The 28,000-nt window shown below is 38.5% G+C and overlaps 1 protein-coding gene across 2 annotated transcripts; it reads right to left on the bottom strand.

Annotated features, from left to right (window-relative positions):
* Positions 1-438: 438 nt before the first annotated feature.
* Positions 439-22,094, bottom strand: DDX52 (DExD-box helicase 52). 2 transcript variants are annotated; one of them, XM_025851406.2, is made up of 15 exons: positions 21,988-22,094; positions 20,753-20,951; positions 17,544-17,674; positions 15,751-15,936; positions 13,849-13,992; positions 13,122-13,233; positions 12,201-12,273; positions 11,483-11,686; positions 8,798-8,888; positions 6,456-6,578; positions 6,174-6,324; positions 5,873-5,948; positions 4,521-4,592; positions 3,850-3,942; positions 439-1,140 (listed from the first exon to the last, which is right to left on the bottom strand). In XM_025851406.2, the coding sequence occupies exons 1-15, from the start codon at positions 22,072-22,074 to the stop codon at positions 1,083-1,085; spliced, it is 1,800 nt and encodes a 599-aa protein (XP_025707191.1). In that variant the 5' UTR covers positions 22,075-22,094; the 3' UTR covers positions 439-1,082. The 2 variants fall into 2 exon arrangements, with proteins under 2 accessions (XP_025707191.1, XP_025707192.1); XM_025851407.2 differs by having other exon boundaries at positions 20,753-20,917; positions 21,988-22,089.
* Positions 22,095-28,000: the final 5,906 nt, after the last annotated feature.

Here is a 28,000-nt window from a genome sequence, read left to right as displayed (position 1 = left end):
AGTTTACATTACAGTATTGTAGTAGTATTGGCAGTAACTACCTTCATGTCAGGTGCCATTCTAAGTACCTTACATGTATGAAGTCAATTTTTTATTCCAACTGTACAAAAACTAGCAACTAAGAAAAATCTGCTAATAGTGAATAGTCTCCGTCACTGTATAAGCTTGACTCTTTACCTTTGGCAGAGACCTGTTTACTAAATGGATGCAGGGCCATAAAGCCTCAGGAAAGACAAGCTGTAAGAGAATGCAGCCGCAGGCGTATCAAGTAACAGGAACATTCTTCCTTATCAGGATAAAGTGTTTATCAGTTTTTGAGCAAAGTCATCCTGAATGGAAAGAGACGGGGAGCATGATTAAATGATGGAAAATGGAAGAAAGAGAGAGGCTGACCATAATCTTGTAGCTGCAACATTATGAAGGGTAAGGTATGAGCTCTTTTACCGATGAGGTATAAGGATATTTAATAGACCAACGAATTTAAAATCCTAGGGAACTTGAGTAACCAGTCACAGAAGAGGCTCTTTGTTGTGGCTCATTACCACAAAAGGCCATCAACAAATTAAGAAATAGTAAAATAAAGAGGGCAATAGGTCTCTTCTTGGTAGACAGCCTGTGCTGCTTCTTGTCCATTCAAAAAAAAAAAAAAAAGTGAGGGTGGTGGTGAAAAGGGGCATTTAATCTCAAGGCTTCATTTTGAAATTTGGTTCCAGATGCCTCTCCACAGCATACATCACACCTTCCTTCACACTGACGGAAAAAATCCTTTAGAGTTCACATTTGGGTGTTGTTAATTTTAGCATAAGCTTTTGTTCTTCTATAAGAAGTATCTCTCTGGATTCACACCACAGAAATGTGAATGAATGTTATTTCCATTGTGTAATCATTTAAAAGTCACCTACAAATTGAAATTTGACATGATGCATTGATAGTTTAAGCATCATTTTTCACCAGTCTCACGTTCTTGTAGTTGATTTCAAATGTTACAGGTGATTACAGGATTTGAAGTATTTCATGAAAACAACACTCATGCTGGGATCATAAAATTCCATTTCTGATACAGTCTTTTTAAAAGTCCGTTTTTAACTTTTGTCTTCAAGAGCTACTTTCTTCTTGCTGTTCTGACCAGTGACCTTTTTCCTGTGACAAGAAAATTAAAGAAAAGTTGAATCCAAAATTCTACATATATGTACTTTCTAAAACTCTGCCAGTTTAACAAACAATTCTTGAAACCTGTATAATCAAGTATACGAGGTACTAGGCACAAAAGGATGCATTAGACATGGTTTCTGCCCTTTAGGAAACCACACTCACCTAAGCGAGACAGAAACATCATCGTAAACTACACCACAACATGGTATAAAAGATGGAGTCTGACTCTGACATTACTAATAGTTAAGAGTTCACATTGATTAAGTGCTAGATACTGTTTTAGTGCTTTGTATGAATCAGCTCAGATAATTTTCCTAACTTACGAAGAAGATTCTAATATTACCCTCATTTTACAGATGAGGAAAATGAGGCAGAATGGTTGAATAACTTGCTGATCATCACACACTGATACTAAATGTTAGATATGAACCCTGACAGTCTGATTTTAGAGTCTGGTAAATGCCATCAATTAGGTTAACAGAGGAAAAGGAAAAATGTTGGGAGAAAATACCAAGTGTTTGCATTCTACAGTTTAGTAATGTAAAGTTCCTGGATGTGTATTAACTTATTTAATCCTCAACCAACTTTGAGTAGCAGAGTTGGCATGATTTACATACTTATTTCTATCATATACAGGGGGAAGTGATTTGTCCAAAGTCACACAGGAAAAGGTGGTATGAGAGCCGATCCTTCGGACTCCAAATCCAATTTTTCCCTCCACTCTACCAGGCTGAGTTTGTAGTGCCTGATGTGAAGTCCACTAGGCAAGAGGATTCAGGTGTATATGGAAAGCTGGGCCTGGAGATACAGACTTCAGAGTTCTCAGCAGGGTGTGGGTACGATCATTAAAGGAACATCTAGAGTAAAAAGATAAGCTGGAGTTGGACCAGGTGTTGTTTACATGCTCTATTAAGGAGGATGGCTTTTAAATGTGAAACAATGGACGGAGCGCCTGGGTGGCTCAGTCGTTAAGTGCCTTCAGCTCAGGTCATGGTCCCAGGGTTTTGGGATCGAGCCCTACATCGGGCTCCCTGCTTGGGGGGAAGCCTGCTTCTGCCTCTCCTACTTCCCCTGCTTCTGTTCCCTCTCTCACTATGTCTCTGTCAAAGTGAAACAATGGAGATGACCACAGCATCTTAAATGGAGGGCTTAGGTGACAAGATTTATATCAAGTGTCCTCGAAGTCTCAGTGCAGCTAAGTTTTCACACCTCAAGTGTAAATGCTACAAACGTATAAAAATCAACATCCAAAGTATAATTCTTTAAAATATTATGTTTCTTATTAAAATTCAACATAGCCACCATCTTAATACTGTAGGTGATTTCTGACTTTTTATTACAACTTTCATCAGCTGCTGCTCAGTGCCTGAAGAGATTACATTTCTAATTGTAGCTTTAAGATCACCCACAGAATAATGTTCTGATGCATACACAACAGTTCTGATACAGCTACAAGAAAAAGACTAATAGATCAGGTAACCAAGGTGGCCAAGCAGGGTGACCATCTCTACCAATCCACTGGTTTAAGTGTCAGCCAGAAACTGTCACCACAAAAAAGTCAAATACAAAGTGTTAATACTAAGAACTAACAAAAATGAGTACGTATAGATACAATTAAAATGTTTTAAGATTTCAAATGATACTTTTGTAAGTTTGTTGCTTTTATTCTTCCCAAGTTAGTAAAACTTAAAACTGCTCTAAAACTTTGGGACACTGTGTACACTCTATAATCCTTGAACTTAACATTATACTTCTCACAGTCAATACAAAATATCCAGTAAGACTTGTTCCACTTAGATGGAAAGCCATGCCAGTCTTCCTGCCTTTGTTCACCTTGTCCCTTCCATATGCCTAAATTTTACCTGTCCTTAAAGACAGTTCTAGCTCCTTGAAGCTTTTTGTAACTACACCAATTCAGAGTATTTGTCGTCTCCAAACTTCTATTTTATTTAAAAATTATTCTCTAATGTTTTTTAATGTATACTAGGAAAGGGGTCTCATTTTAGATTCATTCACATACCCAAGCACCTGGCAGGAGAAAAGGTACTTGGTAAATGCCTACATTTTATATATATTAGATATAAACTGGTACTGGTAGAATTTGAAGTGTCATTTTCCTTAAATAGTGTAAAGAGTAGTAGAGGTTTAGCACAGTCTCGATTACCCCTATCAAAAGGTAGTCCTGTGTATATACTAAACAAAACAAAACAAAAAAACAACAATGCTTTAACATCCTCCTAAAACTCAGCTAAACTACTACAAATTTATTCAAGTCATACTTTTTAGAGGTGTTACAATGTGCTTCAGCGTAAGCCTAAGATTATACTGAAATCCTGCCTAGAATAGGGAGCCTTCAAGGAAGATTCCATCAATGTGAGTCAACAGCCCTCAATGCCTCAGCACTATGTCCTATCACCTAGGCTGTGTGGAGGTGGTGGGCAATGCAATTCTAATTCAAAGTGAACTGAAATCATTCTTTCAAAGATGGAAAAAACCAGATCATTAATATACAGATAGAGAAAAATTCCGAGATTGAATCATCCAAGTTCCCAAATCACAGGCAACCTAAAATATATTACTTTTATTACATTCTATAACTGACTGAACCTATCAATTCTACCTCGAAAAATTTATCCTAAGGAGAAATAATGCCTACTATAACCATATGACAGAGTTGAACAGTCATCATATACTTACTGTTTATTCTTAGCTTTTTCTAAGAAATATTTTGGAGTTGTACTAATGCTCTCCCTTTCCAATGGCTTCTTAATCATCTTTTTCTTTTGTTTGCTGAAAGTTGTAAAAAGAGAAAAGAATGAAATTCAGTAGAACTTAATTGAAAACAGCTTAAGCTAAAACTAGTTTTGATTCTTGATCACAAAAATTCACTTTTTAATCTACTTATGGTTTGTGGTGACACTATATCCACTTTAAAATGCTAAATTACCCAATAGCATTTAGAGAGATAACCCAAAGGGATGATAAATTTGATCAATTTTTTAAAAAGGCACTGATTATGAATAAAATATGTCCTAAGTCACACTTACGTCCTGTGCCAACAAGCATTAAAGTTTGATTTGGGGCAATTAACTGCTTTTTATCAGTTTTATGAACTAAAATAAATTCTAAGCATATTTCACTTACATTGAATAATTTTTCAAAAATCTGATTAAAATTTAAGAATAAAAAAACTGTCAAGGAAAGAACATATTCACAGATATTTAAAAAGGAAAATTTTTATCTTAGAATTTCTAAAACTAGTAGTATTGCTAGAACTGTAGTTGTAAGAGTGTGAAAGCAAGAATGCATATGGAGGGATAGAGGGAGAGAGAGAGAGAGAGATCATCTAGGCAAATTCAAGATTGTACCTTAGTAGTTTTTGGAAACCTTTTATGTATTCTGGCACAGGACATCCGGCCTGCTGTATAACATTGGCAACACTGAAAAAGGAACCCATAAACATATATTTGTATCTAGTCAAATTGATGTTTACGTACTTAAACCCTCTGCACAATTTGAGAGGAATGAAAACTACACCCACAAGAAAGTAATCCAGGACAGTGTTCTGCTATAAATGATCACCAGATGTAAGCACGCAGGATTGCTGAGAAAACTGTCTGCTGGACTGAAATCCATGTGCCAATGAGTAATTTTATCTAGCAGCCGTTCCTCCCCAACATTTACCAAACCCTGAAAAGCTACTAACCCAATCTTGGATGAGGACACTGACTAGAATTTATTAGATGATAGTGCTTACTATGCACTTGGCACTGTCTTGGGCTTTTCACATGTGACTTCTTCAATCCAAATCCACACAACAACCCTTTACTAACGACATACTATTATTATCCCCCTTGCCTGGACGGAAAACTGAGAGGCATGGTTATATTGACATGGAGGTCATCAAATTCACATGCTTGGAGTGACTGAAGAGATGTAGGTGAATCTAGGCTTTTGGAATAGACTCCCCTACACATGAACGTGTAAAGTCTGCTCAAAATATATCCAAGGCTGACAAAGCCAAGGTTCAGAAGGCAGAAATCAAAATCTTTGCCAAAACTGATGAACACATCAAAGTACAAACTGCCTTTGGCCATAACTCAATTTCATTGGTTAGAAATGCAAAGTGCTATCATCAGTCTAAAATTACTGTAGGCAACCAAAATGTGAGAAACTCAGCTTTTATTTTAAGATCTATGATACTGGGCTAAATTAAGACCCAAGATTCTAAAAGTACATGTGTTACCCAGGCTTCAAAGAGCTACAATTGAATAATATTGGGAGTGTGTTACTGAAATGGTTTTTCCCAGGACTAAATATAAAACTCCATCTGCCCATAAGAGTAAAGGGAAGTGTGCATCATGGTAAGAGATAATTTCGACTGGGCTGAAGAGACTCAGGGGTTAACTTTATTCACCAATCCAAAAACTTCACTATTACATTGTGAGTAGTATCAGCCAATGGCTACTGGGAGAATCCTGTGAGTCTGAAATTTAATAATGAACATTCCATTATGAATACTTCCAAATTCTAATAATGAAAGTGCAAAAACAAAGCCCTCTGATCATTTTTCCTTTTGTCATGGCTAAAACCTGGTTGACTAATGCCATGACCGTATTTGGGACCTGGCCATTTTTTAATTATCTGTTGATTGTGTGTGCATACAAGAATAATGAAGCAGTCTTGCCATCTTAATACTAAGTTATTTTTCCTAATTTACCTTCTTAATAATGGTTTATCATCTTCAGTGAAAAAAGTAACAGCTTTTCCTTTATGCCCTGCTCTTCCAGTTCGACCTAAAAAAAAAACAAAAAACAAAAAAGACCAGACCATAAAAAACCCGCTTTTCTGGGGAAATGGAACTTCAAGATTCACATACAAGTCATTGGCTTTTCACTAAAATGAGCACTACAAAATGAGCGTGTTTGAAGGGAAGGAGTAGGCGCAAGACAGACGAGTAGTGGCCGGGGGTGGCAGAGGTTGTGGGGGGCAGAGGGGTAGCAGCAGGAGAGACAACTCACCTATCCTGTGGATGTATTCCACTGAACTGGTTGGAAAGTCATAGTTGATCACCAAGTTCACACCTTTAAAATCAATCCCTCGGGCCAGCAAGGCTGTACAAATAAGAACCCAGATTTTTCCAGCTCGGAAGCTGTGGACTGTGTTATCTCTCTGGTTAATAAAACACATGTTAAATGTTTTAGTACTACTAGGAACAGAAAACAAGTACTTTATAAATTTCATGCCAATATCTTAAAGTTTAGTAGTTCTTTATCATTTTGAAAGTATACACTTGACTTTACCTGTTGCTGTGTTCTGTCTGCATGAATAACATCTACATTAATACCTTCATATATGAGCTCATGAAAAAGTTCTTTAGCCCTTTCAATGGACTGAACAAAAACAAGAACAGGTGGATTGAAACCCTAAAAGAGAGAAGGCAAAAATCAGCACATATAACCCATAATCAAGAATACAATAGCAGTAGTTCATATGATTTTAGTTCATAAAAGAACCCAATTCAATTTAGTGTACTTTTTATTGCCAAATTTCTCAGATCAGTATCTGCCTCCATCTTCTTCACCATCCATTCTCTACTCAACTTAAACTCTAATTTCCATCTTGCCAATTCCAACAATTATGTCTAATTAATCCCCTTTACCTTCCTATAATGATAGATACCCACTCCCTAGAACAATCATCTCTTGGCTTCTGCGCTCAGAGATTTTTAAATTCTGCTAAAATGCAGTAACTTTTATTAATTCACTGTTTATCCTAATTGTGGGTATTCCTCCAAAGCTCAGTCTCCGGTTCTCCGTTCTCTCAATATAGTCATTATCTTATGTTAAATATACTCTCAGTTGTCAACTACCCACTCTAACCAGATGATTTTTACACTTCTATCATCAAACCCCACCTCTCTCTCAAACCAGCTTTCTCTATTTTCAACTGCCCTATTAGGGCTTTACCTTTTTATTTTGGTTCATAATCTCCCCTTTTGAAATCTAATAAAGCTGTGAAGCTTTCTAATAGGCAACCATACGTTCACACAAAATCTAACAACTTCAGAGGGTTCACAGACCTCCTAAGCTCATACATGGCTAGAAATCCCTGATATATAATTTCCATGTGAGTACCCATGTGAAAACCTTAAAATTCCTAGTGCCAAATGATACCTTTAAGAATAGTAATGAAACGAATGTACATGGCATGGTGTGCCGAACACTATTCTAAGTACTATGTTTGTATCAAGTTATTAATACTAAAACAATTCTATGAGATATTATCATTTCTATTTTACAGATGAGGAAGCTGTGAAGTTAATTTGCCTAAAGCTAAAATTCCAATTCAGGTAGTCTGGCTCCAAAGTTCAAGCTCTTAACCACTTCTGTAGTCACTAGGTACTTGCAAACACCTTTCCCTTTCACCCCCGCAACTATTCTTAACGTTCCACCGTTGAGGCTGTCACCCTCATTTCTCTCATTTATTTCCTCCTCATCTCTAACCAGCCTAATTTAACAACCTACTGATTGGTTTCTTTACTTTCAGTCTCTTGCCATTACATTTTATATACCGCTGTTTAAGTAATTTTCCTTACATTTCTTCAAATGTCCAGTGGTTTCTCTTAAAGTGACCCCAACCTTCCTGTCCAACCTGATCTTCTTTAATTCTCACCATAAACTCTTTGCCTTAGATAGGTAATCTCTTCATAAGTCTCTAAACCCACTCTGTTCCCCTCCACTGCTCCTCCAACCATCAACTTCCCTTGCGGTCTTATCTCACAGATCCTTCCGAGGACCAAATTAGTAGCATTTCCCCCAAAAGGCTTTCCCCAACCAATTCAACTCTCCCTCCTGGCCCCATTATGACTACATGGGTGCTTAAGAAAAACACTCTATAGCCTTTTATGACACTTTATTGCAAACTATCTTACACAAGTCTATTTCTTTTATCCCCTAAAAAAAAAGACTAAATTCTAGGGGCAGGGCTTAAGATTTCTATTTGTTTTATTTCCCCCTGCCCTAAGCCCTCACAGTTAACTTTTAAATTATGGCTTCTACTCAGTATTTACTGAAAGGATAAAAACAGAAAACGACACTCAGTGTCCTACTCATTCTACAATGCTCCTAGAGTTCTAGAAGAAACCAGCAGAGGGATGGGAGGAGATGAAATGAGCCAAAACAGATGTAGATGTGGAAAAAGGAGGCTTTTTAGGGCATCAGGTAGGTCTTTTCCTAGCCCACCCTGAGCTGGGAACAGAAAACTTAATCTAAGTGGTGAGCCTCCCTGCTTAGGACAACAGCTGACTCAATGTGCTTAAGAATTTACCACTAGATTACTAAATATGATATAGGAATAGTGCTCAGCCTCCCACCAGTCATATCAGATTTGATGAACTTGGGTGCATGGGTGGCTCAGTCGTTAAGCATCTGCCTCTGGTTCAGGTCATGATCCCAGGGTCCTGGGATCGAGCCCCAAATTGGGCTCCCTGCTCAGCGGGAAGCCTACTTCTCCCCCTCCCCCTCCCCCTGCTTGTGTTCCCTCTCTCGCTGTGTCTCTCTCTGGCAAATAAATAAATAAAATCTTAAAAAAAAAAAAGATTTGATGAACTTCATCAAAATTCAAGAAGATAGCCCAAATATACCTTTTTAACAAGTTCTCTCATGGCCAGAAGTTTCCCAGTCTCAGACCCAACAAAGAGAAGCTCTTGTTCTACAGTCTCTACTGCAGAATTCCTGAAAAGAAAACATACCTTGTAGATTGCAAGAGCCAATTTTTGCTTTTCCCCCCGAATTCTAAATAAATGAAAAAATTTACATATAACCCCAACAGAATCAAGTTTTCCATTGTCAATATAAGCATTTAATTATTTATACTTTAATATAAAGACAAAGTTATTTATTTATTTTAAAGTTTAATTTATTCAAGTAATCTCTACACCCAACATGGGGCTTGAACTCATCACCCTGAGATCAAGAGTCGCATGCTCTTCCAACTGAGCCAGGCAGATGCCCCAAAGTTATTTTTATTTTTCATTTGTTTTTGAAAAGATTTTATTTGTTTATTTGAGAGAGAGAACGTGCGTGCATGTGCAGTGGAGGAGCAAAGGGAAAGAGACAAGCAGACTCCGCATGGAGCCTGACTGGGGGCTTGACCCCACGACCCTGAGACCACAACCCAAGCTGAAACCAAGAACCAGATGCCCAACTGACTGAGCCATCCAGGTGCCCCCCAAAGTTATTTTTAAATGTTTTATTCTAATTATAAAAATGTTATCTAGGGGCGCCTGGGCGGCTCAGTCGTTAAGCATCTGCCTTTGGCTCAGGTCATGATCCTGGGGTCCTGGGATCGAGCCCCGCATCGGGCTCCCTGCTCTGCGGGAAGCCTGCTTCTCCCTCTCCCACTCCCCCTCCCCCTGCTTGTGTTCCCTCTCTCGCTGTGTCTCTCTCTGTCAAATAAATAAGTAAAATCTTTAAAAGTTATCTAAAAAAATTTGAAAAATGGGAAAAATGTAAACAGTAAAACAAACTATCTACAATTCTACCGTTTTAGAATAAATTGTGACATTTTATTGTACTCTAATCACAAATTTTCATGTATCTAATTATTTACATACAAAAATTTCTAAAAATAAAATTACTGGATAAAATAATGATAACATTTTTAAGGTTATTACAGGTCTGAGCTTTTTCTCTTAACGATTAATAAGAGCTTTTTTATAGACAGTGGGGGTGAGCCTTAATAGGCTTTATAAACACTAATAAGATACTGTAGTAGAGGGACGCCTGGGTGGCTCAGTTGGTTAAGCATCTGCCTTCGGCTCTGGTCATGATCCCAGGGTCTTGGGATCGAGCCCCATGTCAGGCTCCCTGCTCAGCAGGGCGTCTGCTTCTCCCTTTCCCTCTGATCCTTCTCCCCATCTCTCTGCGCTCTCCCTCAAACAAATAAAATCTTAAAGAAAAAAAAATGTTGCTGTAGTACATTACACTGCATCATAAATATTTTTTCCTTTTTTTTTTTTTTAAGATTTTATTTATTTATTTGACAGACAGAGACAAAGCGGGAGAGGGAACCCAAGCAGGGGGAGTGGGAGAGGGAGAAGCAGGCTTCCCGCTGAGCCACCCAGGCACCCCTCCCTTCTGTTTTCTGCCTTTGTATTTATGGTGTATTTGTTCTTTCTTTTTATAAACAGAAGTTTTTAAGTTTAAAGTATTTTTTATTGTTCCATTTGGCTTCTATTTTACTTAATATGGTATTCCAAGCACTTTAAAAAAAAAAATTATTTACTTAAGAGAGAGAGAGAGGGCGCCTGGGTAGCTCAGTCAGTTAAGCGACTGCCTTCGGCTCAGGTCATGATCCTGGAGTCCCGGGATCGAGTCCCACATCGGGCTCCCTGCTCAGCAGGGAGTCTGCTTCTCCCTCTGACCCTCTTCCCTCTCGTGCTCTCTATCTCTCATTCTCTCTCTCTCAAATAAATAAAAATCTTTAAAAAAAAAAAAGAGAGAGAGAGAAGGAACACAGAGGTAGAGGGAGAAGCAGGCTCCCCGCTGAGCAGGGAACCCAACATGGGCTCAATCCCAGGACCCTGGGATCATGACCCGAGCTGAAGGCAGACACTTAACCGACTGAGACACCCAGGTGCCCCCAAGCACAGTCTTCATACTTACCATTTCATGGGTCGCATAATATTCTATCACGTGTCTATATTACAATTTCCTAAAACATTTTTCTACTAGTGCACATTCATTTAGTATAAAATACTTCCCCTAATATTTTTTAAAAGGATTATAAACCAAGTGGCTCTATGGTCCTACTTAAGCCATCAAAGAAACTAAATCCTCTGGGTGGCTATAAAGCTCCTGTCACACTTTATGGATAGATGGGAAAAATCAACTGAAAAAATAATGACAGAAATACTAATACGATAATTTGAGAATCTCCCTTTGGATTATTCTGAAATAGAAAATCTTTGGGGCACCTGGGTGGCTCAGTCAGTTAAGTGTCCGACTCCTGATTTCGGCTCAAATCATGATCTCAGGGTTTTAAGACTGAGCCCCATGTCAGGTTCTGTAGTGGGCATGGAGCCTACTTAAGACTCTCTCTCTCTCCCTCTCCCTTTGCCCCTCCCCCTCGCCTTTCTCTCTAAAAAATAAATAAAATAAAATAGAAAATCCTTACTCAATCTTGACTTTAAAGAATACATGTCTTTCAGTAAAACTTTCCCTGTTACTAATCTAAAGCCAAACAACCTGTCTCCTTGAGTCTAAAAAAAAGGGGGGGGGACTTGTATTAAAAAAAAAAAATCAGTGGGATAACGAAGAACAATTACCTTGCTCCAATGGATACAGTAATGACATTGTCCAGGTTGAGTCTGCACCACTGCTCAACATCATATGCAAAAGTTGCACTGAACATAGCTCTTCTGACTTTATGCGATGTGCAGGCCAGGAAAATGGAAGCCAGCTGGTCTCTGAACCCAGTTTTGCCATCTTCGAACAGTTTGTCTGATTCATCTACTACCAGCCACTCAACACTGAGAAATAACAAAACATCTTGTGGGTACTGAACTGGATGGAAGATCCAAGACACTTCACTAAACTGTGGGGACACATGAAGTAGTCAAACCATTATGCTACTTCTCAGATCCACACATCATACCAGAAAAAGGTAGAAGAAAAATCAACAGGAAAAAGGTAAAAACAAGATAAACATTAAGCAATGTTCTATTCCTTTAGCCTCAAAGAGATGAGGTTCCATTAGCAACAACAGAGCTTCACATAAACCTTATAAACTCCATCACCATTGCTGAAAGAAGTGAAAACATCTAGGGGAATTCTGTACTAACTGCTTATCAGAATCTGTAACTTTCTTCCAGACCAGATAGTTACTTTCCTACAAGTCTAATGAAAACCATTATTCTCAGCACCAACACTGACTGAAAGCTGGCAGATAGCAAACTCCAACGGGCCATAGGACAAGCAGTCAAGGACAAAACAGAATCAACTAAATGAAAATACACACAGAAGAGATTAAAATATTATCTGTACCTTGTTAAATCTATTCCTGGAGGATCTTGCTTTAATAAATAGATTAGTCGATTTGGAGTAGTCACAAGAATATCTATAGAAAAAACAAATGATACAAATTGCAAAAGCAAGATTCATCTCTCTTAAACAAGGGAATTAAGCCTCCTGAATTTCAGTGAAGAACCTGAAGAGGGGAGGGGAGGGGGCGGTTATACTTGCTATCTTACTACACCAACCCCACAAAAGTTCCTTCTTATTTGTGAGCTAATATATGTATTTTTTAATCCATCATAGCACAAACTACTACATGCTTACTCTTCCTTTTATTATGTTTGATCTGCCTTCTCAACTTCTAAGAGGCAAGAACACTATAATCCAACAGTGTTATTTTCAAATATTTAGGTTTTTTTTTTTGGAAAATCCTTTCTTTAAATGAAATTTTACTCAGAAGCTCAAAATGAAAGACAGGTAAAAGCTGATTTTCTGACTGATACAAGGGTAGGGATATAAGCCATTCTTATCTGTATTGTATTTCGATGGCAGATCAAAAATCAATAGTATAAAGCAGGGTTTCTCAGCCTTAGCGGTTCTGCCATTTTGGTCCAGATAACATGTTGTTGTAGGGGACTGTCTTGTGCATTGTGGGATGCTCTTACCTCTACCTACCATAGGTTAGTAGCACCCCAGTTCTGACAACTTAAAATGTGTCCAGACATTGCCAAATGTCCCTGGGGTGGAAGGTGAGGTGGGGGGCAAAACTGCCTCTGGATGAGAATCACTGGTATATATCTATATAACATGCGGAAATCTCTTTCAGTTTCTCTAAAAACCAAACTAATTGTGTGTATGACTACACTTTTAAGAACTCTTAGGTGGCAGTTAAGGATATTTGTAATATGCAAATCCCTTATACGCTCTGTATCTCAAGCATGAATCCCTTACCAAACTTCTTAGATGATTTAGGTCCAAATTTCTTGGCTGCCACTGCTGCTTTGTGGATCATGTGTATCCTGAAACCTGTTCCCTCCGAGATTTTTACTAACTCTCTGTGAATCTAAAATGGCAAATGACAAAAATATTAGGTGCTAAGATATTTACATAAGATGTATAGTCTTGTTTACATTATTAAAATAAACCTATTACCAGCCCATGAATAACTGAAATTAAACCCATAAAAATATGTGCATTAACCTGGAATCTCGGCATTTTGCAATCTGCTACATACTGTTTTTGGAATACAGTGCTATTAGAAAACTATCTCATGCTTGGCATGTATTTTCTATTAAGCACATTGGAAGAGTGGAGGTCACTGTATAGTTTTTCTTTCTCAAAAACTGAGGTGAGGTTTCATTTTTCTCGGTGAGAAAAATACATTTTAGAGAAGGACTATATATTCCAGTAGCCTCAGTAGCCTCAACTTAAAAGATCTTAGAGCATCTGCCAAAGAAACATCATTGTTTAAATCATTGTTTTAGAAAATTTTTAAAAAGATTCAAAAAAACTTGCCCATGTGTAGTAAGTTACAGAACAGAGTAAGATACAGTACAGAATATTTGCCTATGCCAAAAGACATGGGCCTTACTCTTTTTGAGACCATTTTACTACCCTCAAATAAGAAATGACTAAAGCAAACACCAAATACATCCTCTTTCGAAGCTACAAGTCATACCTGGTTGGCAAGTTCTCGTGTTGGTGATATAATCAGAGCTCTGAAGCCTTTATTTGTGGGTTGTTTTAGTTGCATCAAAATGGGAATGCTAAAAGCCAAAGTCTTTCCAGATCCAGTAGGAGCAGAAGCCAGAAGTTCTCGACCCTAAAAACAAGGTATATTAAGTATAAGGTAAGTACATAAACTTTTCAGAGCCTGGTCAAGTAATACAACCAGCCATAGAAATAACAAAATAATCATAATGCATGTAATCATTCATATTCCCACTGCTTGTCTAACTTTTCCCACATTTGCTTTTCTAACATCATCCACCCTTGCCACCAGTGCCTTGCCAAAGGAGTTTCTGACCATTGCCACCAAATACCATTTGACCTGGGTAAAGAATATGGATAACTAAAATCCAAAGATAATTCAAAACCTCAAGTATTTCCATTATTTCAATTTTTCTTTCCCACCAAACTCTCTTATCAAAGCAAAATTATAAAACCAACTTTTCCCCCTGATATCTGTACTGCTCAATCGCTAGGGAGAGTTTTAGTAAGTAACAGAATGGCTAAAGATAAGAAATGAAAAGTGGCAATAACTTGAGTGACAGGAGCACCTGGGTGGCTCAGTCGTTAAGTGTCTGCCTTCAGCTCAGGTCATGATCCCAGGGTCCTGGGATTGAGCCCCGCATCGGGCTCCCCGCTCCACAGGAAACCTGCTTCTCCCTCTCCCACTCCCCCACTGCTTGTGTTCCCTCTCTCGCTGTCTCTCTCTCTGTCAAATAAATAACTTAAAAAAAAAAAAAAACTTGAATGACAGTAATTTTAGGTGACAGTCTTCAAAACGTCACTATGATTTTTAGAGCTTTAAGCTGAAGTTGTAACAGAAACAATCTTAGATGAAAATTAAAAGCAAATTTACTATAATGTGAGACAACAACATTATTCAAATGTATTCTCACTTCAGTTCCCAAAGAAAACAAAAAGGACTAGTACGGATGAAAAGGTAACTCCTATTCTTTGGCTACATGGGGGAAAAAGTCGGCTCTCATAGGGACAAAAAAAAAACCTCAGAAAAATTTAATTTCCGAAACTCTAAGTTAACCCTTGCCTTTATCAACAGTAGATAAACAAATTGTGGTATTTTCAAACAACAGAATACTACTCACTGACAAACTGTAAGTGCAATGTGAATGAATCTCAAAAGCAATACGCAGCGTGAGAGAAACCACAAATTAAAAAATAATGGATGATACCACTTATATGACAGTCTATAAAAGAGGCAAAACTAATACATGGCAATAAAAATCAGAACAGCAGTTCCCTGGGCAGGGGTGAGGTGCGGACTGAATGGAAAGGGCACAACAGAATTTTCTGGGGTGACAGAAATGTAACACATCTCCGTTTGTGAACTTACAATCTATGCGTTTTACTGTATATAAAGTATACTTCAATAACAAAAAGTACTGGGGAAAAAGAAGTCAGGCTATGTACAAGAATTCACTATTTCTGAAATAGTTCCTAGGAATAATAAACTAAATCATGGATGAATAAACAGAACATAGTCCCTATCCTCAGAGGGTTTACACTCTAGTAAAATGTAAAAGGTATACACAATTAGTATAACTATATAGTAGGGTAAAGTTTAAGATAAATGTTGCAAAAAAAAAAAAAAAAAAAAGAAGACATTAAATACCTTGGAGAACTGGTGGTAGAGGGAAGAGTGTTGGTAAAAGAAAAAGATCACATCTAATTGCAGTGACATGGAGGCCCAGGCATTTGAGATGGACCTCAAAAGCAAAGGAAGGATTTTAACAGGGAGAGACAAAGTAGAGAGGAAGACTTCAGAAACAGGGAAGAGAATGAGCTAACACACAGAGGAAGGAATGTTAGAGGCATTCTAGACCATCATACTCACATGCAACATAACTGGAATGGCTTGCATTTGGATTGGTGTAGGCATCTGGAAGCCTGCATCTAGAATGTTCTGAAGCAGTCGAGAATTGATTTTATATTCCTGGTCAAGTTGCTGAAATGTAGCAATTGGGTCAGGAAGATCAGTTCCTTGGACATGAATTTTGTGTTTATTCCGGAAGAAGTTTATCTGAAAAGTGAAATAAGGGGGTCACAGACTGTCACATACATTGTGAGATGTTGTAAAGCAACAGTAACGGTTTCTAGGGTAAGTTTTAGTAACATATGAAACTTTTTGGTTAAATTCCAAGCCCTAAAAGATACAGATATTAGATACACTTCATGCCCTTTCATAGACAGAAGACCTTCATAACAATAAAACCTATCTATCCATTTTCTTGTATTAATGTGTCAAGGGCATGAGTAATGGTTATTTATATTAATGTGCCACAATAATCATAACTTATAATTTTATATAAGCTTCTAGAAGGCAGACATTGAATCCATCTAGTTTTTTCTTTATATGACACTTAGCACACTAATGCCAATGCTTTTTGATGATTTACTCTAAACTCTACTTATTAAAATTGAGGGCCAAAAGCAGAGTCAAGTGGTGCTGATTTGGTTTGTTTTCCCACTCTGTGAGAATGACAGCCAAATTCTGGATTCAGGGTTACTGAAGTGAGCTGAACAATACTCTTTATCTGCAACACAGCAGGTGCACAGTAGACATGACAATGATGTTTTTGTTATTTGTTCTGTATTCTACTCCCCCCAAGGTATAAAATAGGTTTCTTAATTCTAACTCTTGGGGCACCTGTGTGGCTCAGTCCATTAAGCATCTGCCTTTGGCTTAGGTCATGATCTCAGCGTCCTGAGATGGAGCCCAGAGTCAGGCTCCCTGATCAATGGGGAGTCTGCTTCTCTATCTCCCTCTCCCCCTCCACCCTGCTCATGCTCTCTCTCAAATAAATAAATAAAATCTTAAAAAAAAAAAAAGAATTCTAACTAACTCTCAAATCTCTGTCAGAGGAAATCTTTCTAAACCAGTGAGTTTTGGGTCATGATCCTGGGACCCTGGGATGGAGCCCCGAGTTGGGCTCCCTGCTTGGCAAGGAGCCTGCTTCTCCCTCTCTCTTTGCTGCTGCTCCCCCTGCTTGTGCTCTCTGTAAAATAAATAAAATCCTGAAAAAATAATAAATAAACCAGTGAGCTTAACAAAGAGGAGAAAGGGGACAAATTTTATGTTTATCAAAGGGGATATGAAATTTAAAAAATCTCATTCCAAATGGGAATTTGGACAGGTCAAAAATTCACAGTATATAGTATATGAGACTATGAGAAGAAACACACACACACCAAATCTTTTGACCTGTTCAAGTTTAAAGATACTTTCAAGAATTTTAAACTTTAGGGGTGCCTGGGTGGCTCAGCTGGTTAAGCGTCTGCCTTTGGGTCAGGTCATGATCCTAGGGTCCTAGGATCAAACCCTGCATCGGACTCCCTGCTCAGCAGGGGAGTCTGCTTCTCTCTCTCTCTCTGCCCCTTCTCCTGTGCTCTCTCTCTCGCTCTCTCTCTCAAATAAATAATCTTAAGGGGGGGGGGAAGAATTTTAAACTTTAAAATTTTCAGCCACAGCACAAATACCTACTTTAAGTTTCCATTAAAGTGAAATCTAAACTAATATAATCTTCTATCTTCACAAAACTATATTCACTTTTACCAAGAGAATAACCCAAGGACAAGGAAAAATTCACTAGGTCAGAAAAGCAATTGGGGCTAAGACATTTTTCTAACCTTTTCTTTTCTGAGATTCTCCAACTTTCCTGAAGTTAGTTTATTATCTCTTTTAATTTTTTTATCTTCAATCTTTGCTTCTATAGATGATATCCACTGTATAGTAGAACCTTCTTCTTGAGAAGTAATTTCTAAAATATATATTAAAAAATCAAAAGATTTTTAAGTGCAACATTCTTGAGAGTAGCAAACAGGCCACAGCATCACATTAAACACAAGTAAAGTACTAGCTAACACAACAGAGAAAAGAAAGTAATAGGAGGAATAACAATTGGACAAAGGAGAGGCAAGTTCTCTTGTTGGTAAAATCAGAGCTCTGAAGTTCATTCTCTTCATTAGTTATTTCAGCTGTGTGATATGCAGATGACTGTATACTTGATTAACAGATTAAATTGAAAATACTTAAGAGATTTCAATAAGGCAGCCGGCTTTTCTATATTCAACCAGTTAGAAAATAAATATGATGAAAGAACAGATTTCACTTTTAATAGTGATGAACACAGCACAGTACTTAAGGACTAGTCACTAATATGAAGATAGTAATTCTCACTAATCTAGAACTAAAATTAGTTCAGTGAAAAGTCATGGCAGGATTGTTTTGGAAACCAGACTAGCTGACTTTAAAAGTTCATGTGGAGGGGTGCCTGGGTGGCTCAGTTGGTTGAGCATCCAACTCTTGGTTTCTGCTCAGCTCATGGTATCACGGTTGTGGATTGACACCTGAGTCAGGCTCTGCGCTCAACACGGAGTCTGCTTCGGGTTCTTTCTCCCTCTCCCTCTGCCCCTCCCCACTCACACTTTCTCTCTCTCTCTCTCTTTTTGACTTAGGTCATGATCTCAGGGTCCTGGGATGGAGCCCGGAGTCAGGCTCCCTGATCAACGGGGAGTCTGCTTCTCCAACAAAAAATAAAGTTCTTTCATTTCACTGAGGTACCACTGATATACAATAAATTGCATTTATTTAAAGTATACAATTTGAGGAATTTTGACATATGTATACATCTGTTAAATCATCATTACATTCAAGTTTATTTCCAACACCACCCAAAATCTCGTGGCCCCTTGTAATGCACTGCTCCATCCCTAAGCAACCACCTGTCTGCTTTCTGTCACTGTAGATCAATTTGCTTTTTTTGGAATTTTATATAAATGGAATCATGTAGTATGTACTAAATTTAGTCTGGCTTCTTTCACTCAGAATAGTTATTTGGAGATTCATCCACGTTGGAGCATGTATCAATAGTTAAATTTTTTATTTAAAGGTAGTATTCCACTTTATGGATATATAAATTGTTTATCCTTCACCTGTTGAAGGACATTTGGGTCATTTCCAGTTTTTGGCTACTGAAAATAAAGCATAGTGCTATGAACACCTGTGTAGAAGTCTTTGTGAGGACACAGATTTTCCTTTCTCTTAGGTAAATTCTTGGAATGGAATAGGTGGGTCATTTGGTAGGTGTATGTCTAACTTTTTAAAAAAGTCCTTTGTCAATTTCTACCCTAAAAGCCTACTGGAATTTTAATTGAGTTTGTTTTGCATTGATTCTATAGATCACCTCAGGGAGAAAATATTTAGTTGTCCAATCAAAACATGGTATGCCACATTACTCTGTACTATGCCACATATATGCTACATTATAGTACATATCTATGTGTTTCTGGCTGCCCAATAGTTGAATCCTTTTCCCAAGTTTGTGGCAGGCCTTTTTTTTTTTTTTTTTTTTAACTACTCTTGGTGGAAGGCTTTATCGAACTTCCTTGCTGTCAGGGAAGTAAAATGTGTAAAACTGTAAGAGCAAAAGTGTGGAACTGAAGTCAATGTCCCTGACACGTGGACTTGTCAATTATGGAACATCCCTATAATGTGTAATGGCATACTATACTATGATTCAATGAACAAAGCAGTGGACTTCCTACTGATACGTTTCTGGTGGACAATTTCAAGATACCTAAACTGAAAATAAACCTATTGGTTAACTCTGAAATTCCATTTCTAAGAATTTATCAGATACATCCGCATACACACAAAGATAAGTGGAATAGCATTTATTGCAACACTGTAATAGCAAAAGTGAGGAAACAAACTAAATGTCCATCATAAACGAACTTGTTAAGTCAATTATGGAATGTATAATGGGATATATTTTGTGTTAAAATGAAAAAGGCAGGGCACTTCCTACTGATTCCAAACAATCTCCAAGATGTGTGTGTGTGTGTTTTTTTTTTTTAAGTGGAGGAGGAGAGAAGGTTCAGAATAGGACAAATACAGTATGCTATTGTTCAGGTTTTTTAAGGGAGGTATAAACATAGTGAATAGATATCTTTATAAAAATACATAAGAAAATGATTAACAGCAGTTGCCTCTGGAGAAATAGGGGACTAGAAATAGTAGGAAGAAAATTTGCTTTTCACCACTGTATAACTTTTAAAAACCAGGTGTAAGTATTTACTTTACTGAAAAAGGTAAATGGCTAGGAAACTTAACAGATATAACCAAGAAAAAGATCAATATCCCTGAAGTACAGAAAAAAAAAAACCCTGTGAAAAACAGGCAAAGAGTAAGAACAGACAATTCACAATTGCTGAGATATAAATATCCACTAAAGTATATGAACACATGCTCAACCTCACCAGTTATCAAGAAAATACATACAAAAATTAGTTTCATTCATTAGGTTGACAAAGAATTTAAGACCAATACTATCCAGCATTGACACAGATGTGGGAAGTCATTTTTCATTATCTACTCAAAGAAAGAAGTGTGCATACCCTTTCAGCCAGTGATTCCACTTTGGGGATGCTAATTACAGAAATAACAGAACCTGTACAGGGGCGCCTGGGTGGCTCGGTTAAGCGACTGCCTTCGGCTCAGGTCGTGATCCTGGAGTCCTGGGATCGAGTCCCGCATTGGGCTCCCTGCTCAGCAAGGAGCCTGCTTCTCCCTCTGACCCTCCCCCTCTCTCATGTACTCTCTCTCTCATTCTCGCTCTCTCAAATAAATAAATCTTTAAAAAAAAAAAACCAGGACCTGTACAAAAGGATATATACATAAGTACCTTTATTGTAGCAATATTTGTAATGGCAAATACCTGGAAACAACCTGAACGCCATTAACTAATGAATGACAGTATACTGATTTGTAACCTTAAGCCTGTATTATTTTTGCAACTGGAAAAAAAAAAAGGAAGAAAAAGAAACCAAGAACTAACCTGACATCATCATTTTCCTCTTTTTCTTGCTCTGTTCCCTCTTCTTTTCAGTTAGGCTCTCTTCTTTTTTCTCTTCATCTTTAAGCTCCTGATGAGTTCTTGATGCTCCACACTCACCTGGAGCAGACTTCTTGTTTCCAAAGAAGTCCCGTCTGTGCAGCACCTCTGGAGAATCAAAGTCATGTTTCCTTTTTCCTACCTAAAACCCCAAAAATTTAAAATGCAATCTACTGACAGACTGACATTGCTTTCACCCAAGCAATACTGGCAGTAAGGGCGTGGGTCTAATAACTCCCCACCTTTTTTTAATCCGTTCACCAAGTATCTGTTGAGCAGCCAAGCGTGTTTGAGCAAATGTAATACAAGATAACTTTTCTGACCTTTTAACTGTTGTAACAATCATAAGAGTAATTACCATTTATATGCTTATCAGCATAACACCTATATACTGTCAGGCAGACTTCTAAGCATGCTTATATATATTAAATTACTTCATCCTTCAATACCGCTAAGGGGTAAATAGCGATATTATAGATGAAAAAAATCAAGGCATTAGGAGGTCAAATAACTTGAGGTCTCGAAAGTTGTGACAGATCCAGTATTTGTACCCAAATAATCCGGCTCCAGAGTTCAAACTCAACAACTACACCTACCGCCAGAGAAACGAGAAATACACGTGTTGCTCAATGTCAAGGCTGATAATTGGGCTCCAACTAACTTCTCCCGATTTACCATTCACCCACTACTTTGCTACGTAAGAGTCCCCATTTCTAAGTCGCTCTTCTCACTGGTTACTTAACACGTCATGAGGTTACAGGAATAAAAAGACCCATGCCCACTAAAGGTATATGCGTGCCAAGCCAACCTGGGTAGACTAGAGTGAAAGAATCTGTTCTCTTCATTTTGGGTTCATTCTGTTTTCGAAATTCCTTTCTAACAGTTTCGGAGAAAAAGCTACTTTTGAAAGGATTCTAACTGTGCTTTGAATAAACTAAAAAGCAGGGAGGGAGAAGGGTTTCTGTGCTAGGCCCACGAAGTCTACAAAAGAATGGTTAAGAGTTCACTCCGAAGGCAGGACTTGACCAGGTAAGGTCTGAGCACGAGCCCAACGCAAAGAGGGAACATGCCCCACGACCAGGCCGCGGTCTCCCAGTGCCGGCTCCCCCAGCAGCCAGATCATTCTCGGGCCCCTGCGCTCTCAGTTACTGGGGCTTCTGTTTTCCTGCGTACAGTACCTGGAATCGCGCTGCGTCCGCAGAGAAACGTCTCACGTCGAATTTGGCCCCGACACCAAGCCGGCGAAAGAGATCGTGAGCATCCATTTTTACCCAGAAAGCACCGCGGTCCCAGGACGCCTGCGCAGAGAACTTCCTCCCCCAGAAGGTCTGGGGCCGGGCCGTGGGCGGAAGTGGTTGTGGGGGGCGGAGCCTGGCGGCTGTGAGAACCCAAACCATTTTACCTCATATAGCCTGACATTATTTGTTCTTTTATCAAGATCCTCTTATGCCGGGCACTGTTTTAGACTTTTATGGGTACTTTGGTGAACAACACCTTAAGATTCCTCACCTCAGGAAACTTACATTTTAGTGGAGACAAAGATATTGTTAAAAAAGCAAGATAATTTCCAAAAGTGAAAAGTGTTATGAAACAAGTAACGGTGTAATTGATAGAGAAAGGGCTGGGGAGCCACTTTTAGGTAGATTAGTCAGGTTCATTCTGGAGAAGTGATATTTTAGCTAAGAGAAGGCAGCCCTTCCCAGATCTGGGAAATGGCATTCCACATAGAGGAAACACGTGTCTGAAGAAAGGGAAAGGTTTGGAACAGTGAGGAAATAGAAGGCCCAGGTGACTGGAGCCAAGTTGTAATGAGGAAGTGTGGTACAGATAAGGCTGAAGGGGCAAACAGAAACCTGATCTCATAGAATCTTATAACAAAGTCGTGGTAAGGAATTTGGATTTTAATCTAAGCTCAGTGTGAAGGTATTAAAAATTTTTTTGTACTGAGAGAACAACATGATTTAGCATATCACTTTATATTTATTTTCTTCATTGTATTTGTAATGTACAAAATTATTCACTTATGCATTGTCTCTCTCCATTCTAGAATGAAAGTTCATGAGCACAGGGATCTAATTTGCTTTACTGCTGTATTCCCAGTTTCTGTGCACTCTTCAATAAGTATTTGGTGACTGAATAAGTGAATGTTTTATAAAAGATTACTCTGGCAATTTGGAGAATGAATCCTAGAAAGGCTAAGAGTGGAAAGAGGGAGGCTAGTCAAAGTAGAAATGATGATGGTGGCTTGGATTAGGGTGGGTCTCTGTACTGATGGAAATGAATGGATAGATTTGGGATATATTTTGGAGGTAGAGCTAAATGTACCAGATTGATTTTATGTGGAAGTGAGGGAAAGGGAGGAATCACACAGACCACTCCTAGATTTTTTTGCTTGAAACCCTGGGTACGCCATTTACTAAGCCAGGAACCATTATGGAAGAACAGCTTTTTGGTGAGGATGAGATACGGGAGTGGTGGTGGTGGCGAGGAATCAACGGCTCTTTTGGACATGTGAAGATGCCTGGTTGACTTTAAATGGAGAAGCCCAAGGAGGTAGTTGGTTCCATAAGTCTGAATCTCAGGGAAAAAGGTCAAGGCTGGAGAAATAAATTTAGGAGTCATCAAAATATAAATGGTACAATGGAATACTATCTAAGAAGCATTTAATCTGTTAAAGTTAAGTTATACATATTCAACCAAAGAGTCTAAGAAATACTTCAAATAGTGGGGTAATTCCTTTACATTCAAGGAAAGCAAGTGTGGAGTAAGCACGAGATGGGTGATGTATATCTGTTGTATTCTCAGATGGATTCAGCCCCTGATACCCTCTCATAGTGGGAAAATCTTGCTGTTTCAGTTGTATCCACTCTTTAAAAATAAGTATTTTTCCTGAAACCCAGCCCCTAAGTGAAAGCCCCAAGTCTTTCAACTGTTGCTTCATAAAAACAACTTATGTCAACATGGGAGGAAAAGAATTGACTTAGAGCTTATTAGGAAATGAAGTGTTGGCCTTCAGTTCAGCACATAAATATGGCCACAACCATGTATAAGATCAACATGTATGAAACCACAACTACCAGACTTTATAGGTGATTTAAGGAATTTCTGAGAATAATTCTACATCATGAGGTTTCTTCTCTTTATGAGCTGACTTCAGAACCCAATCCTTATGTAAGTGGTAGAAAACCCATACCTAAAAGCATGATAATGTGGGTGTGCCTGGGTGGGTCAGTCAGTTAAAAGCATGATCGTGTGGCCAACAGACACATGAAAAGATGCTCAACATCACTCATCATCAGGGAAATTCAAATTCAAACTACCATGAGATACCACCTCATACCTGTCAGAATGGCTAGAATCTAAAACATAAGAAACAACAAGTGTTGGTGAGGATGTGGAGGAAAAGGAACCTTCTTACCTATAAAACAAATTTATACACCTATAAAACAAAAGTTTGAGAAGCAACCAGTGACAGAAGACAAGGAATATGGAGTCACCAAAGCCAGAAGAAACTTTCAGGAAGAAGGTAGTGATAAGCTGTTTTAAAGGCTGTTGAGAGGCTGAGGAGGTCACTAGTGACCCCGATAATATCAGTTTTGGTGGCATGGTGCATGGAGATGGTTGATTTGATAAAGGTGGAGGTTGGAGACTATGATGAAGCCAATGCTTTGCAAAGGTTTAGCTGCGAAGGAAAACAGAGAAGTAGGGTGATAACTAGAGGCAGATGAAAGTTCAAAAGAGGTTTTTCGTTTTTGGTTTTGATGGTTTTAAAGATAGGTGCTAGGGGATGTTTGTAAAGTGTTAAGGAATGATCCAGTGAAAAGATGGAAATCAATAATGCAACGGAGAATGGAGACTAGTGGACTGGGGGTGGGATGAGATTCTGTCAGGGAGCATTGGAGGGTTGGAAATGAAGAAATCATATGAAATAATATCCTCTAGAGTGGGAAAATGAACTTAGTAGGAAAATGCGTAACTGCTGAGTAGTGAATGCCCATTCGAGTTGGAGACAATGAATTAAAAAAGAAACCAATCAGCATGATTCAGCTGCTTAGATAAGGGTGTGAAGACATTGTAGTGTTGAACTTAGCCAGGGTTAAAGTTTTTTCAGGTAAATATGATAGAGGGTTATGGCAGAATTCTTTGTGCCTCTTTCCCCCCGATAAAAAAAAGCCCCCTGGAATTGGTGGTTCAACAGAGGTTTAGCATCCTGAGACCTAAGAAGGAAGACCTAGGGATGGCTCTCCTTATTAAGAATAATGCTCTGGGGGCACCTGGGTGGCACAGTTGGTTAAGCCCCCGACTCTTGGTTTCTGCTCAGGTCATGATCTAGGGTTGTAAGATCAAGCCCAGTGTTGGGCTCTGCACTCAGCAGAGTCTGCTTAAGACTCTGTCTCCCTCTGTCCCTCCCCCATTCTCTCTCTCAAATAAATAAATAAATAAATAAATAAATAAATAATCTTTTTTTAAAGATTTTATTTATTCATTGAGGAGAGAGAGAGAAAGCACAAGCAGGGGGAGTGGCAGGCAGAGGGAGAAGCAGGCTTCCCGCTGAGCGGGGAGCCCGATATGGGACTCGATCCTAGGACCCTGGGATCATGACCCGAGCCGAAGGCAGACGCTTAACCGACTGAACCACCCAGGCATCCCAATAAATAAATCTTTTTAAACAAGAATAATATTCTGGATTATATTCATAATCCATCATGCCTCTGTTCTTTCAGAGTAATGAATTGTATTGAATGTTGAATATATGCTATATACTCTACTTTCATAAGCATATAGTTGGTGTTAAACAAGTCTAAGTTTAAATACCTCCCAGCCTTTCCACCTAATAGCTGTGACCTATTCAAATTAACCTGTCTAGAACTCATTTCCTCATCTGTAAAATGAGGATCATGAGACTTACCCCAGGATTCTTCTGAGAATTAAGCTAGGCTCTTAGGCAATGGTGTATAGTGGAAAGAGCATGAGTGTGGAGTCTCAGAAAGACTTATGGGTGAATCCAGCTGTATCTACCTAATGTGATAATCTTAGACAAGTTATTTCACTGGTCTGTGCCTCAATTTCCTCATTGGTAAAATAGGGATTATAGGATTATAATATCTACCTTGAAGGTTAGGAATAATATGATTGTTCACCACACAGGGCTCAAAATGGTAGAAGTAGGTCAGGATATCATATATATACATTTGCTAATATATAGAAATTATAGTTATTGAATAAAGCATTTGGAATAAAATCTCATAAAAGTAGTGCTTAATAAATATTAGTTCTTTTCTATCTTTTAGCCCATTCTCCTAGTTGAGTAGTTCTTGACCCTCACTGCACATTAGAATCCTCCGAGGAACTTAAAAAACAAAACAAAAGATGGGGTGCCTGGGTGCCTCAGTTGGTTGAATGTCTGACTCTTGATCTCAGAGTCGTGAGTTCAAGCCCCACAATGGGCTTCACGCTGGGCTGGGAGCCTACTTAAAAAAAAAAAGAAAGAAAAGAAAAAAGAAAAAGAAAACTGGGTTCCAGAAATTCTGGTTTAACTGTTTTAGTGTAGCAGGCCTAAAATTTCTGAAAGGCTTCTCAAGTGATTCTAATTGCAGTGAGGATTAAGAATCACTGCTGGGGTGGGGGGATGGGCAAAATGGATGAAGGCCGGTAGGAGATACAGGCTTCCAGTTATGGAATGAGTAAGTCATAGGAATAAAAGGTACAGCATAAGGAATATAGTCAATGATAGTGTAATAATGTTGTATGGTGACAGATGGTAGATACACTTGTGGTGAGCACAACATAACACATAAACTTGTAGAATCACTGTTTTATACCTGAACTAATGTAACACTGCGTATCAATTGTTTTCAAGAATTTTTTTTTAAATCATGAGATGTGAAGAATTTGATGAATTAGATTATACAGTCATGATTTAATCAAGTGGATGACATCAGGCCTCATTATGTCTTAAAATATCAGTTCCATTTCTTTCCTCCTTATAGCCCCACACTACATTTTGAACACTTAAAGTAACTGGTATGTATTTGCCAAATTAGTGAACATGGAGAAATAGGAACTCTCATACACTGTGTTAAAAATATATGTACTTCTGTTAAATGTATTTGTTTTAAAAATGTAAAAATGACTCAGCCACTGTGGAAAAAACATTTGTTGGTTCCACCAAACGTTAAACATAGAATTACTGTGGGGCGCCTGGGTGGCTCAGTCGGTTAAGCGGCTGCCTTTGGCTCAGGTCATGATCCCAGGGTCCTGGGATCGAGCCCCACATCGGGCTCCTTGCTCCGCGGGAAGCCTGCTTCTCCCTCTCCCACTCCCCCTGCTTGTGTTCCTGCTCTCGCTGTGTCTCTCTGTCAAATAAATAAATAAAATCTTTAAAAAAAAAAAAAAACATAGAATTACTGTATGACCCAGAAGTTCGACCCCTAAATATAATACCTAAAGTAACTGAAAACAGGTACTCAAATATATAAATGTACATGCATGTTCATAATAGCACTGCTCAAAAATATTAATGAATAAATTTATTTTTAATGTTTAAAAATCACTGCTAGAATTATCTTTCTGAAGCCCCAATGGGACCATGTTGTTTCTCTGCTTAAAAACCTCTCATAATTCCCCATTTTCTGCTAAATGTAGTCTGAGCTCCTGTAACTTGTATGCCAGGCCCTGAGCAATGATTCTGCATACTCTCAAGAAATATGACACACTCCCATGAATAATTTCAGCTGGGGTTCACCTCCCCCACCCCCCACCCTTTTTACTTACCAGCTATGTGACCTTAGGCCAAGTTATCCTCTCTAAGCTTTAATTTTATCATCTCATTTTGGCTTGGCTTCTTCTGACTCAGAACCTTTGTACATATTTTTCTTTCTTTTTGATATGGCCTCTCTCCTTTTCCTGGCAAACTCCTTGTATTATTCAAAACTCAGTTTTATATCTCCTCTCCTCTGTGAAGCTTACCCTGAATGTCCCCTCTTTGACATAGTCTGTCTTCTTTCCATGAGTTCTCATGCCACTTCGTAAATACCTCTATTTTAGCTCTTTTCCTTTTGTGTTGTAATTATGCTTCCACATCCATCCCACACCAGACTTTAAGCTTTTTGGGGGATTGGGCCTGTATCTCACTTATTCTCATATTATGTTTGCTTAGCATGGAGCCCGTTTCATAGTAAGAGGCCAATA

The sequence above is a fragment of the Callorhinus ursinus genome, unplaced genomic scaffold, assembly GCF_003265705.2.
Source record: "Callorhinus ursinus isolate GAN/ISIS: 27379988/994484 unplaced genomic scaffold, GSC_fseal_2.0 scaffold34, whole genome shotgun sequence".
NCBI lineage: Eukaryota > Metazoa > Chordata > Mammalia > Carnivora > Otariidae > Callorhinus > Callorhinus ursinus.
Note: the sequence above shows the minus strand (reverse complement) of the source record. Positions and strands in the feature narration are given on the sequence as shown.

Coding starts and splice junctions, on each gene's coding strand:
- DDX52 (XM_025851406.2), bottom strand. CDS start 22,074: ATGGATGCTCACGATCTCTTTCGCCGGCTTGGTGTCGGGGCCAAATTC. Junction 13,234..13,848: donor CACGAGAACTTGCCAACCAG/GTATGACTTGTA, acceptor TTGCCATTTTAG/ATTCACAGAGAGTTAGTAAA. Junction 12,274..13,121: donor TAAATCATCTAAGAAGTTTG/GTAAGGGATTCA, acceptor TTTTTTCTATAG/ATATTCTTGTGACTACTCCA.